This window comes from Lissotriton helveticus, chromosome 7, assembly GCF_964261635.1.
Source record: "Lissotriton helveticus chromosome 7, aLisHel1.1, whole genome shotgun sequence".
Taxonomy (NCBI): domain Eukaryota; kingdom Metazoa; phylum Chordata; class Amphibia; order Caudata; family Salamandridae; genus Lissotriton; species Lissotriton helveticus.
In genome coordinates, this window is record NC_136068.1 from 215,691,078 (window position 1) to 215,713,501 (window position 22,424).

At 47.3% G+C, this 22,424-nt stretch overlaps 1 protein-coding gene across 2 annotated transcripts in view; it reads right to left on the minus strand.

Annotated features, from left to right (window-relative positions):
* The window catches only part of LOC144766712 (protein spire homolog 1-like), a 292,220-nt gene that overhangs the window by 237,997 nt on the left and 31,799 nt on the right, over window positions 1-22,424 (minus strand). For both annotated transcript variants that reach the window (XM_078650474.1, XM_078650473.1), the window contains exon 3: window positions 20,569-20,751. In XM_078650474.1, the coding sequence (XP_078506600.1) occupies window positions 20,569-20,751 (183 nt within the window). The remainder of the gene's footprint in view (window positions 1-20,568; window positions 20,752-22,424) is intronic.

A 22,424-nucleotide genomic window follows, 5' to 3' on the forward strand; every position in this document is an offset into this window, starting at 1 on the left:
TGCAGGGATTATGGTGCCCCCTCGGTCTGCAACCGAAGGCAGTGCAAAGGGGGCCCCCCTCAGCAAACTTTCCGACATGGTTTCCATGTTGGACAGACTGGCATGGAAACCGTGCATTGTAATCTCAAGGGCAGAAAGAGCCCTGGATATTATAGGCCGCACTCAGACAGGCAGATGGGCGGAAGCCAGCTGGAATGACCGGTTGGATTCCTTAAAGACCACCTCAATCAAAATGACCTTTGGTCGAAGCCTTTACGGGCCGTATTGAAGTGTAATCTGCCCTAAATGTTATCTGCTATGGATTTATTTTTGATGATGGATAATTTACTTGGTTTAATTTTTTTAGTTAATTGGTAGCAATTTTTTTAAAATTTAATATTGTCAATTCTGGTTAAAACATTTTATTTTTTGACAAATATATTTAAAATATATACATTAGTGGTCAGTGTATATTGGTTATTTCTGTGTAGGTAATAAGTTTAAAGGATAGATTTTGCTATTGTTACTAATTATTCTAGTCCTTGGGTATACTGTGGTTTTAGATTTGAAATGTTCATACATTGTTTTGGTTTGTTTACTTAGTTTAGGTATTATTTTAGTTACAGATTGGTCTAGTCTAAGGGCCTGATTAAGAGTTTGGCGCAGCGACACCGGCGCAACACAGCCTTTGCTGCACCAAACCTGCACATTGACTGCCGGCCGTATTACGAGTTGAAATTGTGTAACAGGAGTTCAACTCTTTAATAAGGTCCGCAGTCCTTTGCCTTTCCCATGGCAGCGCCTGGAAAACCGGCACTGCAATAGTAATGGCAAAAAAGTTCCAGCAGGGCATGGACGGTGATGTCCATGCCATGCTGGAGCTTTGTGGCGATACACAAAGGATGGCACATGTGACCGCTAAATGTATCCTCATGGTGGGGAAGCACATCGGCCCTATAAGACCTTGTTCCTCCACCGCCAGCCTTTTCATATGGCGTGACTCACGCCAGGAAATGCTGGCGGTGGATGAACTCTTATTATGCCGAGCGGGAACTGTGCCATTCCCCGCTCGGCATATTGCTTTCAGTAGTTAGTGTAGGGGTGGTGTTCTTAATGTTGACGAAGGCATTATGCCATCCTTCTGCTGCGTGGTTAGGTTTAGCTTGTTGGACTAGGGAACTCTCATACACATTCCACCATGGAATGTGGAATTTGTTGGCGCCGGTCTCCTGATCTGTGTAGTGCCCTACCCACGCGTCTTCCTAATAGTCAAGTGAGGGGGTAATTTTGGTTCATTTGCTTGGTAGAAGGGACTGTCTTAGTAGGTTGCAGATGTTTGTTACTTCAGTTATGGGAACATAGGCTAGAGCAATTTTTTTAAGCTCGAGCCTAGAGTCAGCGTGGATATTCTGCTCTGCGATACTTGTTGTAGTGGAGTATGGAATAGAAGCCCCACTCACGTTTGTCATTGACTGGTGTCATTGTCCTTCGTAAATGTCGGCTTCAGATTTGTAATTAGGCTGGTTAGTCCCTCCTTAGTACAACCTAGTCTTCATTTGTAACCTCCCATGACGACTGGCTATTTTACTAAGGTTGTTATACAGTGCGTGTTATTTAGTCTTGTAAGCAGTATTTTCTTTGAGTTTCTCTTACTGCAGGCTTAACATATTTTGCTTACATTCCTACGTCTACGCAGAGATAAACGTTTTCTAATATTGAAAACAAAACTCTGCCTTGTGTTTTTGGCAGCGACAGCTATGACATTATGTCCCCCTTACCCCCCCCCCCCCCAAGTTTATATCTACTTGCCCGGCCAACACAACAATTACTTTATGCGTGCCACTTTTCCCATCTATTTACTTGCCAGGTTTTAGCTTCACTATTCCGCATTGCAACTTTAAATTACACAATAGAGGCAGGCCACCAACTTTACATCAATGTCGGCATTACCTTTCATCATTGTGACAGCCGCCTCCAATATCTACTTATTTACTTTTCTAGCACTGACGGCATGGTGCACTCACTTTAAAACAGATAAAGTTACAGTGTGGCACACCGCAAAGGCTTCAAAAGCCTAACAAAATGCTTGCACTCGCTCCTAAAGCCACTGGGTAATGTAATTTAAATATTGCGTCTTAAGGAAAGTGTGCCGTACTACAGCCTGTTACTAGGTGTCATTGCACACTTTCCTGAAGACCTAATATTTCAGTGATGTGGATGTTGGGGTGCTTTTTTTAATCACTGTAGTTTTCCTAGTTGTTGCCCTCCCATAGCTGGAATTAGAGTCATATTTGGTACATTTCCAATGAATATGGTTGGATGATGTTACTTCCTTGCTTTGAGTGTAGCCCGTGTAACAGAGCAAAAGTTTCCCTTTTTGAGAGAATATGAATTTAACCCTTTCTGTAATTTTAGGTTATACGGTAACTGTATATATAAATTAGTAAATACAATGGCTATATTTTCACAGTTACTTTTTTAATACTTTCATATATGCGGTGCTTTTATTTTCTTTTAATTCGTTTTTTCCTGCCTTAATGTTGTTTGGACCTGCTGGGGGAAAAAAACTAACTATTTATTATTCAGAGTTAAATGTTTAGGTCCTGTTTAGTTAAGGGTAGTTAGTTAAGGGTAGTTAGCGTTTAATTTATTTTTCTTTTAAAAAGATACTATTTTAGGAGAATATTTCTCTTCATTTAATGTAGTTGGATTCTTTACAGTTGGTGAAGGCTGTAGGAGAGGCAAGAAGTCCGAAAACGTTTTATTATTTTTATTTATTAGGAAATCTTGTTTAAGATTAGTTAGCTAAATTAAACAATTAATTTTCGGTCATGTTTACTTTGTTTTATAGAGTTTTAGTCTATTTTCTTCTATCAGTAATAGGTTGTTGGTAAGATGTTGCAGAGTTTGTTCTCAGCAGCATTTATTTTTGGTTAGGTTTGTTAAAGAGTTGGATCTGTAGAAATTAAAAAAGAAAATGGGCATATGCTTTTCATTTAATTTGGCGTGTTTTACTTGTTTTAAGTATTGTTCAGATAGTGCCTACTTTGTATTTAGATTATTTGATATAGATTTTTTGAAGGGCTTCAGTTGGGGCTGCAATCCGACAGCGTTTCGTTCTTTTCCAATGTTTGTAGGTTGTGAGGTAATTTTAGTTTTATACTGTGAATTTGTTAAAAATGTTTGTTGTTTATACTTTTCTTTTTTTGGTTATAGCGTCGGTTTAATTATTTTGACAGTTGTGTGTGTTTAGAAAACACATCTTATTTGAAGGAGTATTTAGGGACAGATTATGTCGTCTGGCGAAAAGCCTCCGTCCGACAGTCGGAATCTTCCCGACTGTCAGAACCCTTCCGACCGGTTTACAGTCAGACTGCCGGATTACGATGTTCGCAGTCGTAGCGCGAACTGACTGGTCATTCCGACTCTTTTTCGACCGAGTATTCCTGTCGGTTGGAACTGCACAATAACCCGCTATGGACGGCATTTCCGCCGTCGGGATTACGATGTTGGTTCTGACACGCAAAGGATGTCAGATAGTGACTTTGGGCACCCCAGGCAGGGCACCCTAGCTCATGCGGCCTACGGTTGGTGGCAGAGGAGGTACCCAAGGTACCCCCATGTAAAACCATGCACTGTATGGCAGGCACCATAGGGTACCTGCGCTAGGGTGCAGGGTTTTACACATACACCGCATAGGAGCCTGTGTTATGGCCGGTTGTCATTGTAACCCGGCAGTCGGAACCACAAGTCAGACGGTCCTGAATCAAAGACTGTCAGGGGGAGGCTTTCCTCCAGACATCGTAATGAGCCCCTAAATATATATAGTTAAGCAATATACATGTTTCAATATTTGAAAATTTAGTTCACTGCATTTAAATTTAATATAGGTTTAGAAATTTAAGGGTAGTAAAATAAACAATTTTTTTGTATATTTGTTAACTTATAAATGTAAAAAAACTTATATAAGCTTTATTTTGTTTAATTGATATTTTATCGGGTGCCGCTCGAGGCTGAGTGACCAGAGGCGGGTGCCGCTCGAGGCTGAGTGACCAGGAATCCGTGACCCAGGAGGCTACAGCGGGGCTTGTACACGGACGAGGAAGAGGGCAGTGACTCCATCATCTGCGCAGCGGGACTGCGAGTCCCAGGCTCCTCAGCAGCTGCTGACACGCCGCACCTGGGACTCTTCCCGGCTGGCCGCGCCTCCCTCTTGTGCCCTTTTAACCGCGCCTCGCGGCCCCCGCTTCGCGGGTGCCGCTCGAGGCTGAGTGACCAGGAATCCGTGACCCAGGAGGCTACAGCGGGGCTTGTACACGGACGAGGAAGAGGGCAGTGACTCCATCATCTGCGCAGCGGGACTGCGAGTCCCAGGCTCCTCAGCGGCTGCTGACACGCCGCACCTGGGACTCTTCCCGGCTGGCCACGCCTCCTAGCCCTAACTAACTACATCTTCAGTACCGCAGACGCGCATCGCGGGACGCGCGCGGCGGTCACCGGGCTAAGCCCGGGCAAAGGGCGGGCCGTTAGAGGCCGGCAGAGACCGGACCGGGCCACCCCTCTGACGTCCTGCTTTCACGGCCTCTTGGTACCGACCTAGAAATGGCAACTAGGGTCTCCAGGAGTAAAACTGTACTACAGTGTTCTAGTACTCTGGAAAAAAAAATTCCCGAAAGCCAGTGCACTAGCCAACAAATGCCCGCCAGTACTGGATAATCTTCTCGAGATGGGCCCAGAAAATGTGTCATTGGACTCCACGGACTCTTTAATTGATGTTAGTACCCCATTACCTGTGAACGCTACCCATCTGTCACTCTTGGACAGTATCGACCAGACCATCGAGTCCGTCCTGCAGCAACTAAGAACTCCATCAAACCCTCAGAGGGATAGAGACTCACCACGGCCATCTGGGATCGCTGCTCCCTCCTTCAATGTGAATTGCACGAGAACTGAGTCGCAGGAAGTGGGCCAGGCTGTACTTCTTACAGATCCTGCAAGTAGTGGAATGGAACAACCACCGAAAAGGAAACGGACGAGGAAATTAAAAAGGGCAAAGAGGGCCAAAGTCGACACAATCGAGCAAAATCTGGATGGCAGTACAGACATCTCAGCCTCCCCTGAGGTCATTTCCCCAGGGTCTAGGTCGGACTATTCTGGCCCTCCTTTAGCTACGGCCTTACCAGTGCATTCAGGCCCATTTATATTTGGTGGGGCACCTCCTAGCATCACAGACACGCTTATCAGTTCACTTACAGACATTTTTAAGAACTTGCTGAACCCCCTTGTCTGCTAAACTGGATGCCATAGAGGCTAGATTGTTGGCCATAGAAAGCATTCACAAAAGGAACAATCCTGGGCAGGGCCTAAATGCTCCAATTTCTCCAAGAGCTCCCCGGGAGTCGACTGGGAATAGACCCCCGATTTCTGGAACGACCTCCCAGGCCTCCAATGTGATACCAGGCCAGTCTGGGGCCTTGCATAGCAAAAACGGTGCTTCAGCCCCACAAAGGCACCTACTGCCATCCCAAACATCAAGGCCTCCTGTTCCTGCTCCCAGGAGATCCAAGCAACTTGCATCGTCACAACCGATCAGAGATGAGAACTCTGCCAACGGGCCTACTGGCCACATCACTAGCCCCCATGCTAGGCGCAGGGTGGTCAATTTGCCCCCCCGAAGCAGTACCTTATACAGCGATTATGGTGGGAGTGCCTAAGCTTACCGGCGATACAAGGGAGCCGCAGGACTCTTTACGTAACAAGGTAATAAGCTGGCTCAATATCAACAGGCCTCTCCCTTCTAACTTGAAAGGTGAGGTGCTGATGGTCAGGAGGAATGGATTCCATGGATTGGTTTTACCCCAAAGAACAGGGCGGGGGATTGTATTATTGTTAGTTTTAAAAGCCCACAGGTTGCCACCTATATTTGTAATTGGCTTGTTAGGCCTGATAAGTCCACCATTGAACTAGTGCCTCTCTCGCACTTCTATCCAAATGCTTGTAACACGGTGGTGGAGAGGGAGCAGGGGTGGACTAGAGTAGGCTTTGCCGTAGATGGCTCACGTTACAGGCCCAAGCATTTTATACCTCCCGCTCCTGCCAATTTCACCCACCATAATAGATTCTCCTGCCTTGATCAGGTGGACTGACCACAAAAGGGGGACACTCCTCCGAGTCTGGGGAAGCCAGTTTGTGGGGTCTTAAGCAGGGGGGGGAGTGAGTGCTGTACCTGCAACTGATTATGAGCCACAGGATACTGCCAAAGAACGAAGGGGTACCCCGGAAGGCATTCCGGTACAAGAAGGGCCATTATTCAGTACTCGGATTGGCTGCAGTTTGCAAGTACCGGAGGTGGCTGTATCACCTATCACTCCGGCTACTATTACTGGCCTGCAAGACTCTGACCCCCCCACAGCCATTGCTCTACTTTCCATTGGAGGGCCAGGATCATCACCACAAGGTCCAGGGTTGAGAATTCTCTCCTGGAATGTGGCGGGGATCGTAAATAAGGAAGGTACATCTGAGTGGGATCTCCTGGTAAGCGTTAGTGACATCCTCCTTTTTCAGGAGACATGGGCGAGGGAACCACAAACTAGAACAGGGTTCGAAATTTTTGAAATCCCAGCAAAGTGGAGCGGGAGGGGGAGGCCATCGGGAGGACTGGCAATCTGGATAGCGAGTCACATTGGGTGCCAGGCGGAAAAGATGCACACGTTTTCGCAGGACATTCAGTGTGTGTCGCTTACGTGGCCTGGCAAAATATCTTGGGCCATTGTTAACGTTTACTCGCGTCCAGTAGCCGCGTCAAATGAATCCCCTACCTTAAATGAGCTCTCCTCCTTCCTAGGCCAATTGTCAGGTGACCATAAGATAGTCCTGGGAGGGGACTTTAATTGTCACTTCGAACCCCTACAAGGACTAAAGGAGGGTGCCCTCACTGCTGAGGACGATTATTGGGGGGTCCCACCCTCGTCCTCGCCCCACCCTAAAGCCTGGTCCCCACTAGCAGTGCAACTCATGTCCCTTACCTTGAACTTTGCACTGAGGGCATGTAATGGTCGTACTTCCTCCGATACCCCCTCAGTGTGTACTTTCAATAGAAAGGGCCATGAGTCGAGGTTGGATTATATAATGCTAGATATCACATTGTGGCCAAAAGTCCTTGACTTTAGGGTGTTACAAAGGTCGGATAGCGACCATAATGCTCTTCGTTTAGACATCCAGCATCCTCTGCCCCTAGCAGGCTCGCCCGCTAATCCCGGTGGAGAGGACCAGGGGGATATGCTCCTCACCACAAACAGGCGTCGGGTTAAATGGGCAAAGGTTCTGAGCACAGAGGATGCCATTAATAAGCTTTACGGCCTGGCACTTCCTAGATTTAGGGAGGTGGATGCGCTTATAAATGAACCAAGATCCCTGGTCTATAACGAGAAATTAGCGAGCATTCACCAGGAATTAGTAAGGGCACTTGGAGAGGTGTTTCATCCGGTGGTACCCACTCGAAGGAAAAAGACTCGTGCCCCCACTTGGTACACCTCTTCTTGTAGGGCAATTAAATCTGAGCTAATTGCCACAATCAAGGAGGGGTCAAATAAGGGTAAGGTTCGAGACCTTAGAAGGGAGTACAAAGCAGCAATGGCCAATGCAAGGGCAGAGTGGGACTGGAATCACTGGCATGACTTGTCTGAAGCTCTAAAAGCCAGAGACTCTAGAAAATTCTGGGCCTTGGTCAATAATGGGAGGGGGGAACTTAAAACAGCAATTGAACCTAATATCGCCCCTCGCTGTGGGAGGCTCACTTTGGGGCACTTTATCAAGAAACTCCTCTATGGCCAGATGGAGTGGTGGTAGTGCCCACAAGCACCTCGGACACGGCCCTGGAATTCTCTCTAGGGGAAGTGATGACTGCTCTGGAGCGCTTAGCGCTGGGGAAGGCGCCGGGGCAGGACAAGCTACCGGGGGATCTCTTTAGGCATCACCCAGACATCTGGGGCCCGTACCTCCTTATTCTCTTTAATGCCATCTTAGGAGGTATGCCGGTCCCCGGCTCTTGGCTGGGGGCAGAGATTGTACCGATTCATAAGAAGGGGTCTCCTCTGCTCCCAGCCAACTACAGGCCGATTAGCCTGATAGATGTACCCCAAAAGCTTTTTGCGCGCCTCATTCTCAACCATTTGCTGGACTGGGTGGAGGACAACGACATTATGAGCCCCCTGCAGGCTGGCTTCAGGAAGAACACGTCGACCATGGACCAGATTTTCCGCCTCGTCCTCCTCTACTGGAAGACGGTGACGTTAGAGGGGGGGAGGCTGTACATGGTCTTCGTGGATCTGAGGTCAGCCTTTGACCTAGTCCCGCGTAGCAAATTGTGGGAGGTTTTGGAAAAGTTAGGAGTACCCCCTCAACTACTCAGCATCATAACCAGGCTGCATGAGAATAACTACGCTCAGGTGAGGTGTGGGAGGGATGGTAAGCTTTCGTCCAGGTTCCCAGTCCGCCGAGGAGTCAGGCAGGGCTGTGTCCTGGCACCGACACTGTTTAGTCTTTTTATTAATAGCGTTATATTACACCTAGATAACGTTAAGGACAATGACGCCCCACTTCTGGCAGGCAGGAGGGTTCCGGCAATCATGTTTGCTGATGATACCCTCCTGCTTTCCAAATCCCCTATGGGGATCCAGAGGATCGTGAACGGATTTGGTCTTTTCTGTCGCCAACACGGGTTGGAGGTGAACATAGAGAAGACCAAGTTCATGATTTTCAACCCTCCCAATAAAGCCAGACCTAACCCCACCTTGGGAACCGTTAGCCTCGAGAGGGTCTCTACCTTCATATATCTGGGGGTAACACTCCAGGAAAACCTTTCATGGGACTGCCAGATAGCCAGATCAAGGGTCAAATTATCCCAGCTATCGGGTGCTATTTTGAAGGTGGTAAATACTTCCACTTTCAAGCCGTTAAGCCCGGCCCTTGAAACATATAGGACTCAAGCTAAGGCAGCAGCCATGTACGGCAGTGAGTTATGGGGGCACAAAGCAGGGAAAGACTTGGCAGGAGTAGAAAACAGTTTTTTAAGGCGCCTACTTGGTCTTCCGCAAGGTATGCCACTTCTGCCACTAAGACTAGACATGGGTCTTCCCTCCATTGCTGAAGAGCTTGTGTCAAAGCCAGTGAAGTTCTGGCACCGACTCTGGTCCACTGACGAATTACATCATTACAGACAGGACCTAATCCATGTCATGAGCCTGAATCGTAACAGCAAAATCCCCTGGCTTGCTTTCGTAAAGAATGAACTGCTTAGTATGAACTTATCAGAACTATGGGACGAGCCAACTCGAGGTTGCCAAAGGATTTCACGCAAAGCCTTGACCCAACTGTATAAGGAGAAGAGCCTGGCACTTATGGTTAATGCTCACAATAGCGGCACCCTCACTGCGCGTTTTATGGAATCCAAAAATTCTTATGTTTTTGAACCTTTTATGGATTTTATTTTTCCTGTACTGGCGAGGAAATTGTTTGTGCAATGGAGGTTTGGCACACTCCCTACTAAAACTTTCACCTGCAAATGGACCAAAGGGGGTGATAAGTTGTGTCCGTGCTGCAACACCCATGAGGAAGATGACTTACATATCATGTTCGTATGTCCTGCATATTACAGACCCAGGAAATACTGGATAGCACCGCTGTGCAGAAACCTGGGGTTCAGGAAGTGCTTACAGGCATACAGAGTTATGAAAACTAGTACTCTGGGTCATGTTGCGTTTGCCACATCCAAATTTTTAATGGCAGCATGGATAATCAGGAAGAAAATAGCCCTCTGAACCATGGTACTGTCTTGTATCCTCTACTCCTCGCTGGTCGAGAAGAGACCTTCTGTATGTATTAACATCGTTTTTTAATATATGTATTGTATTTTATTGCATCTTTTATGGTCTTATGGCTGAAATAAAGAATTTTTGGATTGGATTGGATATTTTATACATGGTAAATTTAGTTGATTTCTATATATTTTTTATGTGTGTTTTAGGTTTAGATGTTTAATTAACTTTAACAATGTTGTCTATATTGTGGGTTGATAAATGGTTAAATTCTATGTATTCGTTTTTACGACTTTTGTAGTCTATATTAGTTATCATTTTTTTTCCTCACCGATTTAATGGTAATTATATGTAGTTTATATTTTTGTAGGTAGATATAGGTGTCAATATTGCGTCTGAACTTTTAGTAATGGAACTCTAGCCCCAAGCTGTAAAATACCCCAAAGAGTTAAGGATTCCTTGCCCCAGAATGCTCAAAATGTCTATTTCCCATGACACACACATTGTGCATATTATTTAAAGATTGCAATAACGACCAAAAAGGAGAAACAAGTGGCTATACCAAAGGTTGAGTGCAAGTACGGTCTTCGTCCTTGCAGCTGGCTATCTGAGCACTTAGTCTAGTTTACCAACAACTTTGATCGCAGAAGGTGTTTCCACCCTGCACCCCCCAAAAAAACACATTTACAGGAGAATTCTCCTATTGCAGAAACGATATAGTAAAGTTCTCATACATTTCATCTTAACCCCCTTGCAAAGTCTGCAAAGTCCAGCACGAAAGAAATATAAAAAATAAAAAAAAGGTACATTTTAAAAATAAAAACTGCTAAATTGCAAAGAAAACCCCTCAACTTTCCACACTCTTACATAAAACAGAATTCAACATTTGAACACGTAGCTCCAGAGACCACACCTGGTTTAAGTGCCACTGTGCTTCAAATTAAACTGGTTTCTTTGACAGTTTAGAAAACCAAAGAGAAAAACACGCATGTTTGCAATTTCTCAAAGTATAACCATTAGAACAATTGAGAAAACTAAAGTACAATGGTTACAAACCCACTTAGCAATGCTGATTGTGCCTGGACAAGTAACCCCCCAAAACAGCAACCCACCCTATCATTTGATTGATTTAAAACAGGTATCGAGGATAAGCTACAAGGATTACAGAATAGAACATCACAAAAGACAATGTTTAAGCAAATGTTGTGAATCTACTGCAAAGGGCCCCAAAATTGCATTTATGTGGAAAGAACCAGAAAGCACACGCTGTCTGGCTGCTAAAGCCTTCTGTGCTAACCATCAGTTGGCTTGTCACTCATTTGCTTTCTTATACAACAGCTTTCTTGTCCCAGTTTCTTCATCTTGTGTATGTCCCTCCCCTGGAGCATTGCCTGGTTACAGTATCTCAGAATGGTATGCTCCTATCCTTTTACTGCTCACTTGAGAACTACGTTTTTTCTTTTTTGCTCAAACATTGCATGTGTTTTCTAGCTCATTTACTGGTGTACTTCTCCCCAAGCCAAGTGTCCACTCCTCGGGAAGCTCTGTGTGGTCGTCTCTGGTTTTGAAAGTTCCCTTGTGCGCTTCACCCTCCACTAAACTCTGCCTCAAACGAACTCCATGTTCCTTTTTCACTTGTGCGCTTCTACCATCCAGGGTTGCTCTTCCTCATGTTCTGCTTTCCCCTGGGGGGGGGGGGGGGGGGGCGCGAGGACCATGCAGCAAATTGACCCTCCCAAAAAATTATAATAAAATGAGCAGACCTCACTGGAGATGGTTTTTTCAGGTCTCTTTAAATTTACCCACACGCCTCAGATAGATAAATAATTTATAATGACATAAGTGTTATTTTGTAGCATGCATGCTTGTGCTTAGACAATGGCACACTATTACTTTTTTGAAACCCTCCATTGCCTATTCTGTGCAGCACAAAGGCGAGTCCATTGTCTCTATTCTAGTTTAGGGATAGTACTCTGAAGGGCTTGTCACAAACGTATTTGTCGAGGGACGGGGTGGGTTGGCATAGACAACATGGCCGAATAGTCGCAATATCTGTGAGCTCCGGCTTTAGATAATTAATCCTACTAAAATCCTGCCACAGTAAGGGACATCCGCCATAGCCATGGCGGCCTACATGCAAGTACTGTAACAATGGTTATTCAGTGATTTCTGGCTCTGGACCCTGCCATAAAAATCTACGTTTGTGGAAACAAAATCCTGGCCAGCTGCAGGAGCACAAATTGGCAGCCTGCACCAGATGAACTCGCGAGCGAGACTACCAGCTCTTCGCACCACCGTGATGTTAGGTGCTCTCGTGGAGGCAGACTACTGGACAGCCCGTGAAGAGCACCTGACCAGTGGTGACAAACCCGCTACCCCCACCCTCCAACAGTAAGGACTTTTAGAGTGCTGCGCAGTCTACAGAGGCCAGCAGCTAAAGCCCAGTGCCTGGGCCGGACTGCAGTCAGCCACACACAAATGCAGCGGTAGTTGCCCTTGCATCAACGCTATACTGAGGCATCCCACGCGGAATGCCTAACTCCCCAGCAGCCGTGCGTGCTCCCACCAGCAAGGGCCCACTGTGTACATGGGGCTGCGTGGATTACAGGGTCTGTAAAGTGGAGGCTCGGGGTGTTCGGCAAGGAGGGAAGGTAGAGAGAGGGCCCCAGGGCAGAGAAGAGGCGCCAGATGACCTGCACACAGCAGAGGCGAGTGGCTGGGGCCCAGCCAGGTGGGCCCAAAGGTGAGGCTGGCATAGAGTCAGAGCCTGTAAAAAAGATACCAGTGGCAGAGCACCATCCTCATTCCCACACATGTGCTTATCGGAGCACTCCCTCCATTCCTGCGGGTTTACATTGAGAAGGCCACCTGGGGCATTGATCACCACAACCGGTCAGCGTGATTGCAGGACCTGGTGGCCACCAGCTCCCTGTGGCGACTGTGCCCAAGGCTGTGGGGTGAGTTCCAGGCACAGGACACTGCAAGAATCGCTGTGATCAAGACCAGAGCCTGTAAACCAAAGAGGAGACTACTGAACGGTGGCTCTTGATGCCCCTGAGCCTAGGGGGTATCCTAGTCGCTGAGTGCAGTCACCACCAGGGGATGTTATGGAAGACCATCATCTGCATGGTTAGGGGCTTGAGGTGGACAGCACAACGGAGTGTTGAAGCCTGGGTGGAGACCTGGGGCACCTGTGATGGGTGGCGAGGTGAATTACCAGCATTCACATGTCATCCTGATTGCTACATGATCAGTGACTCCTGTCTTGATGCATACTGGATACAGGACAAGCTGATTGGTCACCAGGAAATAGTCCCTCCTGGCTCCTGCATCTCCCCGTTCGGTGGCAGTTCAGGCAGAGTTGAGCCTCTGACACAGGTGAGACTGCCCAGAAGAGACTGCAGCCGATATTGGGCGGGCCAGGCAGCCACAAGGACATTAGCTTGCTCTCCTAGATGGCCTGGGCGGTGTGCACTGTACAGGAGGAAAGTGGTAGGCACGCGTAGTGATCTGGGGCGGTACAGGGCATGACCCCAGTGATTATACAGCAGAAGAGGGGCAGAAATGCTGGGGTGGGCGTTTTTTCACAGGACCTGGGAGCTGCACCACCATTCTATCCACCCACCGTTCCCTGGCCTTGTCGAACGTCCGCTCTTGCTGGCCCCCTCTGACGATCTTGCATTAGCCTGCAGAAGTTTACTGGATCCTCGCCCCGATACTAGAGCGATTGCTGGTTGCCCAGAGCCATGGTGAAAGACAATAAACAACCCTGTCAGGGAAATATGAACCACTATTCCAAAGTTATGTGCCCTTGGAAAGACGTCCAGGAGGGTCTACAGCCTCTGCGAGCAGTGCCACATTATTGCAAGTGATCTAATCAATCAATCAATTAATAAATCGAGAGAAGTGCTGGAGGGCAAGATTGGGGAGGTGCGCTTGGAGGCGTCCCTGTTGTGCCAGGATTTGCACAATGTCTCGGAGAATGTAACAGTGGATGATAATTGATTCTCAGAGGGGGAAGACAGTACAGGTACTCTGGAGAGGGGTGGAAGAGGTCTGGAATACAGTAAGGATGTAGTAGGACACTTTGAGGATAGATAAAATACAGTGCGTAGAAATAACCTATGCTTTGTTGGCTTACCGGAGGGTGCAGAGGGCACCAATGCGACGAAGTTCTTGGAAAACTGGCTGAAAGCCACACTTCCATCAAACCAATTTTCTGCATGCTTTGTAACAGAACGGGCACATCGGGTAATTAACAGTAGGCTGTTTCCAGGGGCCTCACCTCAGCCATTATAGCAAAGTTCTTAACTTCATGGATTAGAACATGATCCTTCAGGAGGTACGCTGCAAAAAGGAGGCCAGACATGAAAATTCAATAAATCATGTTTCCTGACTAAAGCCGTGAGGTCCAAAATCAGCGTTGTACGTTTGACACTGAAAGTAAAATGAAGACCTCCAACTGCAATACATGTTGCTGTTGGCAGCAAAGTTAAAGGTCGGTTATCATGGATAGTCCCTCTTTTTTCAATCACCGAAGGAGACATTGGCTTGGATAGAGGAGCGGCCGCTCTTGCCCTCGCAGAAGGAAGCACGATCTGAATGAAAACTACCCCAGATCCTGGGTGCCAGACCAAAGGTCAGACAGACTGAGGAGGCTGCAGAGATCACTATGAGGTGGTAAGGGAAACACTTACCCAACAAGGAGGACAGGCTGGGGAAGGGGCTCTCCACAGACACAGAAGACCACCACAGCCAATCCTCAAAAATAGTTAGGGGCTCCATCCAATCATGGGCTTCCCCTTCAGGGTCAGGAGAGGGTGAACTATCCTGATGCGAAGATGCAGCATCCATTTGCAGACAGAAATTCAGTGTTGGAGCAAGATGTAGAGACATAGCAGCAGCCACCACAGGCACAAGTAAGATCCATAATAACCAGACCCCCGCGAAATGGTAACAGTAAGCCAGTGACCAGAGAGATGGACATGCAGCAGTTACCCCAGATACCCCTTGGATGATTAGATTTGTATGGAGACAATTCTCAGTCACTGACTGCTGTGGGTTTTCACTCATTGGCTTTTTACTTATGTTTGTTCTAATGTTTTTCTAAGCAATAAGGAGTTTGGGCTCAGAGTAGTAATACAGGGTGGTCAACAGACCTCATCTTGCTTACAGTTTTATAACAGAGTGGTTAAGTGTTGCAGGAAGTTTGGGTGGGGATGGGTGTTGGTTGGGTAGAAGGGAGTTCAACTGTTCTGATTGGTTGGTTGCCACACATACATAAGACACCAAGTGAGCTACATGAGCTTTCTATACATCAATAGGAGAAATTCCAAGATAACACCATGGCTATGACCTCTTCTGCTGAGAACCCTACCTGTACGGTAGAGACTGGGAGGTCAATGGAATAGGGGATACGATCAAGCAGGGGTTGGTGATGCAATATAATAAACACACACAACCTGACATTGTAATGTTACAGGGGACACATTTACAAGGTCAATGTAGATTTCTAGGTAGGGGGGCCTGCAGCACTTTGATCCATGCAGGCTACACTTCTGGGTCTTGAGGAGTTGCAATATTGGTCACAAAGATGGACTAACCCCCTCCACCTGGGTAGGTATCTAGGGGTTAGGGAGTGTGAGGCAGAAGGGAGGTTACCATGATGCGTGTATGCACTGCCTACGCTGCAACCTCCCACCATCACTAAAGATGTGGACATTCTCTGGGAGATACCCTCATCCCTTTAGGTTATAAGAGGAGATTTCAATGATGTAATGCACTCACCACTTGATCGATCTGAGGCACGGGTGGGTCTTCACACTACCCCACTGCCCCACTTTGCTACCACGTTGGGGCTGATGTATGGTACCACGAACATCCACATGATAGACAATACTCATACTTTTCAGGGGCCCTAAAAAGCATACTCCCGAATGAACTACATATTTGTGCCTACTGTCCAGGTTAACACAGGGACCAAATGATCATCCTCTGCTCCTGGTACGATTAAGAACACAGCCCAACTGTCCAAGCTCTAAGTGGAGACTCAATGCCTGGGACCTGCAGGATGGAGAGGCAATACGGGGTCTTCGGGCTGACACTGAACTCTTATAAAATAAAGGTACAGTCACCTCTGGGGCTACACTGTGGGAGGCCTATAAAACAGTGGTGGGTTACAAGGTCCAAAATTTAATATTCCAGAAAAAGAAGGGGAGGGGGAAGTTAAAATAACTAGAGAGTCAAATCCTCCACTTAGGACGGTCCATTAGCAGGCTGGATCCTTTGGTCTCCTGGCAGTTAGAGGCCCTACAAATAGAGTATCAGGACCTGGCACAGGACAATGCCAGAATACAGAGACTGGCGACACTACAATGGCTATACAAGGTCTGGGACAATGCATGGAAGCTCTGTTTCCTGGTTTAGCAAAGAAGGAAATGGAAGCCAGATGGGGGCAGTGTTATAGATGACAAGGGGCTGATTTACAACACAAACTCATATTGTTGAGGTGCTTGCTGCCTACTACAGATTATTCTATGAGGCATGTCCACTTACCAGCTCCTCAGACATAGCCCACTATCTCGCTGCCAATCAGACCCCAGTGATTGGGGAAGAAGTGTAGACTTACTGAGACAACACTGGTTACCAAGATGCAGGCAAAGAAGGTACTCTTTCCCCTAGTCCTTCGAACAGCCACAATCATGGTCTTACATAAAGATGGCGAACCCAAAGAAAGGAGCGACTCGTACCGTCCCATTTCATTATTAAACACTGAAATTAAAATTCTAGCGGCATGTTTTTTGAAGGTCATCACATCTCATTCACAATGATCAGCCTGGATTCGTGCCAGGTCGTACAAACCACTTGAATCTCCGTAGAACACAACTAGCTGATGGAGATTAAGGGCTGCACTGCTCCACATGTTTTTCAGTCATAAGACTTGGAAAAAGCATTTGGCGTGGTGCATTGGCCTTTTCTGGACTATACCCTAATTCAATTTGGACCGAAATTTCGGAAACGGATAGAGACATTATATAGTGAGCCAATAGCAGCGGTAAAGGTGAACGGAAGTGGTCAGCAAGATTCCCCATTAGAGGAGGGACCAGACAGAGGTACTCCATTATTCCCTCTCCTGTTTGCTCAATGTGGAATCCATAGCATTTGCCATTTCAGCACACCCAGGGGTCAGGGCATTCTGAATTACTCCCAATGGTGACAGAAGAGAATAGAACATTCTTTTTTACGTAACTGGGTGTATGACAACTATCTCCATTCTCTTCCAAACTCTAGAGGAATATAGAATCAATCAATCAGGGATTTGTAAAGCGCTCTACTTACCCGCTAGGGTCTCAAGGCACTGGGGGGGGGGGGGAAGCTGCAGTTAGTGGGCGAAGAGCCAGGTCTTGAGCAGTCTTCTGAAGGCCTGGAGGTCTGCGGTCTGTCGTAGGAAGAGAGGGAGGGAGTTACATGTCTAGGCGGCGCGGTGGGAGAAGGACCTGCCCCCGGAGGTGGTTCTGTGGATGCGCGGGATGGCGGCCAGGGACAGGTCGGCGGAGCAGAGTTTCCTGTTGGGTGTGTAGAAGGAGAGTCTGTCGTTGAGGTAGGCTTGGCCGGTGTGTGGAGTGCCTTGTGTGCGTGGATCATGAGTTTGAATGGGATTCTTTGTCGACAGGGAGCCAGTGCAGGTCTCAGGTGGGGGGGTGATGTGGACTTGGCGCGGGACGTCTAGCATCAGGCGTTCTGGATTCTTTGGAGTCTGTTGATGAGTTTGGACGGGGCTCCGGCGTAGAGGGCGTTTCCGTAGTAGAGTCGTCTGCTGACGAGGGCGTGGGTGACGGTTTTCTGTGTGTCCGTCGGGATCCACCTGTAGATCTTGCGGAGCATGCAAAGGGTGTGGAAGCAGGAGGAGGAGACTGCGTTGACTTGGTTGGACATGCTGAGCTTTGAATCTAGGAGGACCCCTAGGTTGCATGCGCGGTTTGTAGGTGCCGGGGGGGAGGTTCCCAGTGATGTTGGCCACCAAGAGTCGTCCCATGCTGAGGGGTTAGGCCCAAGGATGAGGATCTCCGTCTTGTCCGCGTTCAGTTTCAGCCTGCTTGTCTCCATCCAATCGGCGGCGGCTTTCATACCCTGTGCAAGTTGGATTTGGCGATGAGGGGGTCCTTGGTGAGGGAGAGGATCAGCTGGGTGTCGTCAGCGTAGGAGATTATGTTGAGGTTGTGTAGTCTGGCGATGCGGGCGAGGGGAGCTATGTAGACGTTTAACAGCATTGGGCTGAGTGAGGATCCCTGCGGGACGCCACAGATGGTTTTGGTGGTTATGGAATGGAACGGGGGGGGGGGGGGGAGGGGGGAGGCAGACTCTCTGGGTTCAGTCGGTGAGGAAGGAGGTGGTCCAGTTCAGGGCCCCGTCTCGGATCTCTGCGTTGTAGAGGCGTGTGAGTAGTGTGTGGTGGCAGACTGTGTCGAAGGCGGCAGAGAGGTCCAGGAGGATGAGGGCTGCTGTCTCGCCATTGTCGAGTAGGATTCTGATGTAGTCTGTGGCGGCGATGAGGGCGGTCTCAGTGCTGTGGTTGCTGCGGAAGCCTGACTGGGAGGGGTCCAGGATGCTGTTGTCTTCTAGGTAGCGGGTGAGCTGGGTGTTGACGATCTTTTCGATGACTTTCGCTGGGAATGGAAGCAGGGAGATTGGCTGGAAGTTCTTGAGGTCGCTTGGGTCCGCCTTGGGTTTCTTTAGTAGGGCGTGGATCTCAGCTGGTTTCCAGCTCTCGGGGAAGGTGGCGGTTCCGAAGGAGAGGTTGATGATGTTGCGTAGGTGGGGTGCGATGAGGCCGTCAGCTTTGTTGGTGATGTGGTGAGGTAGAGGGTCGGACATTGAAGATCCAGTGTGGACTTTATTTCAATTAATCTTGTATCCTACAGAGCATGCACAGGATTGGCTTCCCCTCCTGGGGGATTTGAAGGCGCCTGCTAAGAACTTTGAATATCTCTGTATCTTTATGACACCACACCGTGAGGTGCATCACCACTGCAAAGTTGGGATGTTCATATCGAATTCTAAGGGAAACGCAAAGCAGTGGAAGGAACTTCCCCTCTCGTTACAAGGAGGGGACCATTCATACAATGATTACCTTACCCTCAACACTTATACACCCACCAAAATACCTACCACTCTCTCCCTAGGACAGTGTTCTCTAGCATTGCAGGGGGAGGGGTCCGATAGTTACGGTGGAAGGGTGGGCACCCCAGGATAGCACTGGAAACTCTACAATGCAACCCCTACAATGGCAGGATAGCAGTACCCGACATGGAGGCCTACTATTGGGCCGTACACCTAATACCCATTAATGAATAGGTACATGTATCGGGAGACCATTTACATATAGACTGGGATGGGGGACACTAGAACCCGCATTAGCTTTATGATGGTAAAGGTACTCACAGGCTATTTCCTGCTACACAAGTTTCCATGGAAGTATGGGAGCAGGTGTCAAGATAAGTTGTAGTGCCCACAGAATTACCAAGGAAACGCCACTTTGAAGAGGGGCAGGACTCAGATTGACAAGCTGCGTGACTTCGACCCAGCGATTTGCTGGGAATCTCCACTATTGGGGATATCACTGAAGGGGAGCTCAAACCCTTAAACTTCTGTACAGAATACAGTCTCCACGTCCCAGTTTATAAAATATCATAATTACGACACACGTGGCTGGCAGAAGCGCTAGTGACCATTGAGCTGCCAGAGTATGCTGCCAGAGTATGCACCACTGAAGGGGAGACTTCTGGAGGAAGCACTCACAAGAAAAGTAGTATCCCTCATGCATAAGACACTGAAAAATAATATGCCTGAGAATTTTGGTCCGCTTCCGGAGCGATGGGAGAGGGTCACGGGAGGAATGGAAGACACTGTTTGGGAGGTGGCCCTTCAAGTCCAATTGCGCTTCAGCCAATGTAAAATTCTGCATAGGGCATAATACGCTAGAGGCAGATTACACACAATGAGAAGGGCAGAGAACCAGACCTGTCTTCAGTGCCAGAGCGCCATAGACAGCTTTCTACACATCATATTGAGGTGCCCAAACATCCAGGTGTACTGCAAAGCTTTCATTGAGAAGCTTAGTGCAGCCCTGGAGGTATCACTTCTATTGGATCTCAAATTACTTCTTTTGGTAATCTCAAGCGATGGGGACACGTACAGATCCCAAATCCTCTTTAGTGCCCTAGGCATGGTGCTTGCCAAACGTGGTGTGGCCAAGGTCCCCATCATCCAAGAATGGATGGGCTGGGGGACCACTATACGGCACTTGCACGATGTCTGGAGTCGTTGGATGAGCCATTATGGGTTTGGCTTAATGGAAGACGCCCTGTGCCCCCTCGCTGTTGCAGACTCAAACACATTCTTTGGAAATGGTGGTCAATCAGTAGGAATATAAAATCACCATCAATATTGCTATGTTGGTGAATAGATGTGGTGCAATGTTTTTTATTTGTAGTACACTTGTCACATATGGAATCACTGCAGCCTATATAATAATGTACTAGGATTGTTCTGCACATGACTGTAGTTGCAATGACATAGATGGTTAGGATAACCAAAGCCAATACAAATATATATTTTTTAAACGCTTACTTGTCTGAAAGGTGGAACATCCTGGAGAGAGGGTCCTGGATATTGGTATGGCTGGTGCTACATAAGGATTATTTCAGAAACTAACATCCACTGTCAATCTGAGACACTCCTTTGCATCCACAGGTTGTAAAATTAATAAACATACCTCAATTATGTCCTTAAAGGTGCAGCTGTGCTTTGGACGCTTTCCCGAATTGATGGACGGACAATCAAAACCCATCATTACGCCAAGCAATTCTTCAAGGGACTGGCTCAGGACTCGTTCCTCATCGTGCGGAATCCCCAATTCGAGAGCTTGGAAGAGAATCCACCCCAGGCAATAAATTACCTGAAAAGGGTGGACCAAATGGCTTCAGACAGTGAAATAAGGGTACAGAACATACTATTAATAGTGTTGAACAGAAATAAATGCACTGTTTGGACTCCAACTATGTATACAGCAGTCTAAAAACATAATACACCATAACAATTTTATGATCTGTAAAGTTCACGTTTCTCATTACTAAATCTATTCGGTCAATTCATCCTGGTTATTACTAGTGGAAGCAAGTCAGTCTCCCGTAGATCTGCACTGCATGGTTAGATTTTTCTTTCAGCAGAGGCGTTGGAGTGGGGTGGTGAAGAGATCAGTATCCAGCCACCTCATGGAAATATATAAAAACACACCCAGAAGACACCTTGTACTGTCACCAAGATGACCTTGCAAACCCATGTCAGTGACTGCAATTACAAGGACCATAAAAAGGTAGTTTGGACTTGCTGGAAAGCAAATTTAAAAAAAGGATTCCTCCGCATCCACTTCCTCTAGCCAGGAACTACTGAAGTAAGAATACCAAAGCAAACCACAGAGGGCAGCCATGCAAATCAAAACCTGGCATCACAGGAAATAGACACCCAACTAATGTAGCAGCAATGCAGAGGATGTATCCTAGTGTAACAAAGCAGAACATCCATATACTACACATTACAGAACTGCTGACAGAACCTTCATTCCAAAATTACAAGACCCTTCCCACTAACACTGGAGGCAATAGTGCCCTAATTAAAAAAAAAAAATTAAAAAAAATGTAGTCCCCCATGGCAACCCAACAAGTCTCAATCCGAAACTTGCCCAGAGGATGCGGACATGCTTTTTGCTAACCGCCCTGGGACACAAATAGGAAAAGGAGTATGGAAACGCTCAAGCACAAGATAGGATGTCAAACCCAAAGACTCAGTTTGGGAGCAGAAGGCTAGAGTTGCTTTCTAGCTGAATTAAAATGTGAAAAAAATAAATTGTGTATGATTTAAAAAAATATATATAAAGGATGTATAGATGTTCCAGAACTTTGTCTCCACCAGCTCCAAACGCGCAAATGAACCTTTGTTAAAGCAACCAAAAGTATATTCCAGCTGGGAACCATAGCCCTACATGGAGGGAGTCTTAAAGGTCCCAAAGTCATAAAGTAGTAAAAAAAAATCCCAAACTGAACTTATTCTGCAGGAACAAGGTGGGCTGCTCATCACCAGGTGTAGGGTCTACACCTAAAGTAATTATCTCAGAAAAGATGGTGTGATGCAACTAGTCGCAAAATTAAGAGTGCTCACTAAAATCTTTGATTGCGTTCACCAACACACAAGGCAACACTTTCCTTTGCAGACCAACTATTCAACCTCATGCCTATAATCACAGGAAATGTAAATTTGTTGCAAGAAGGACTGTATGGGTGGGGACCATTTGGAGCCCCTACTTTGGTACCTGCAACAGAAGGCACAGAAGAGGAAGTACCTTCCCTATGCTGGCACGCCCAAAACCACCAAAGCCAAACTCCCTTCAGGTCACCCCCCCGCCTCCATGGGGAATGATTACATGATTCCCATTGGCCAGGGGCAGGATAGTGCATCTGGACCACCATGCAACCTTTACCCTTCTGCCCCTAAGGCACCATCCACTCAAAGCCTGAAAAATAAACAAGTGAAAAGGCATTTTCCTAGTCAGCAGAGATCTAAAATGGGTGCCCA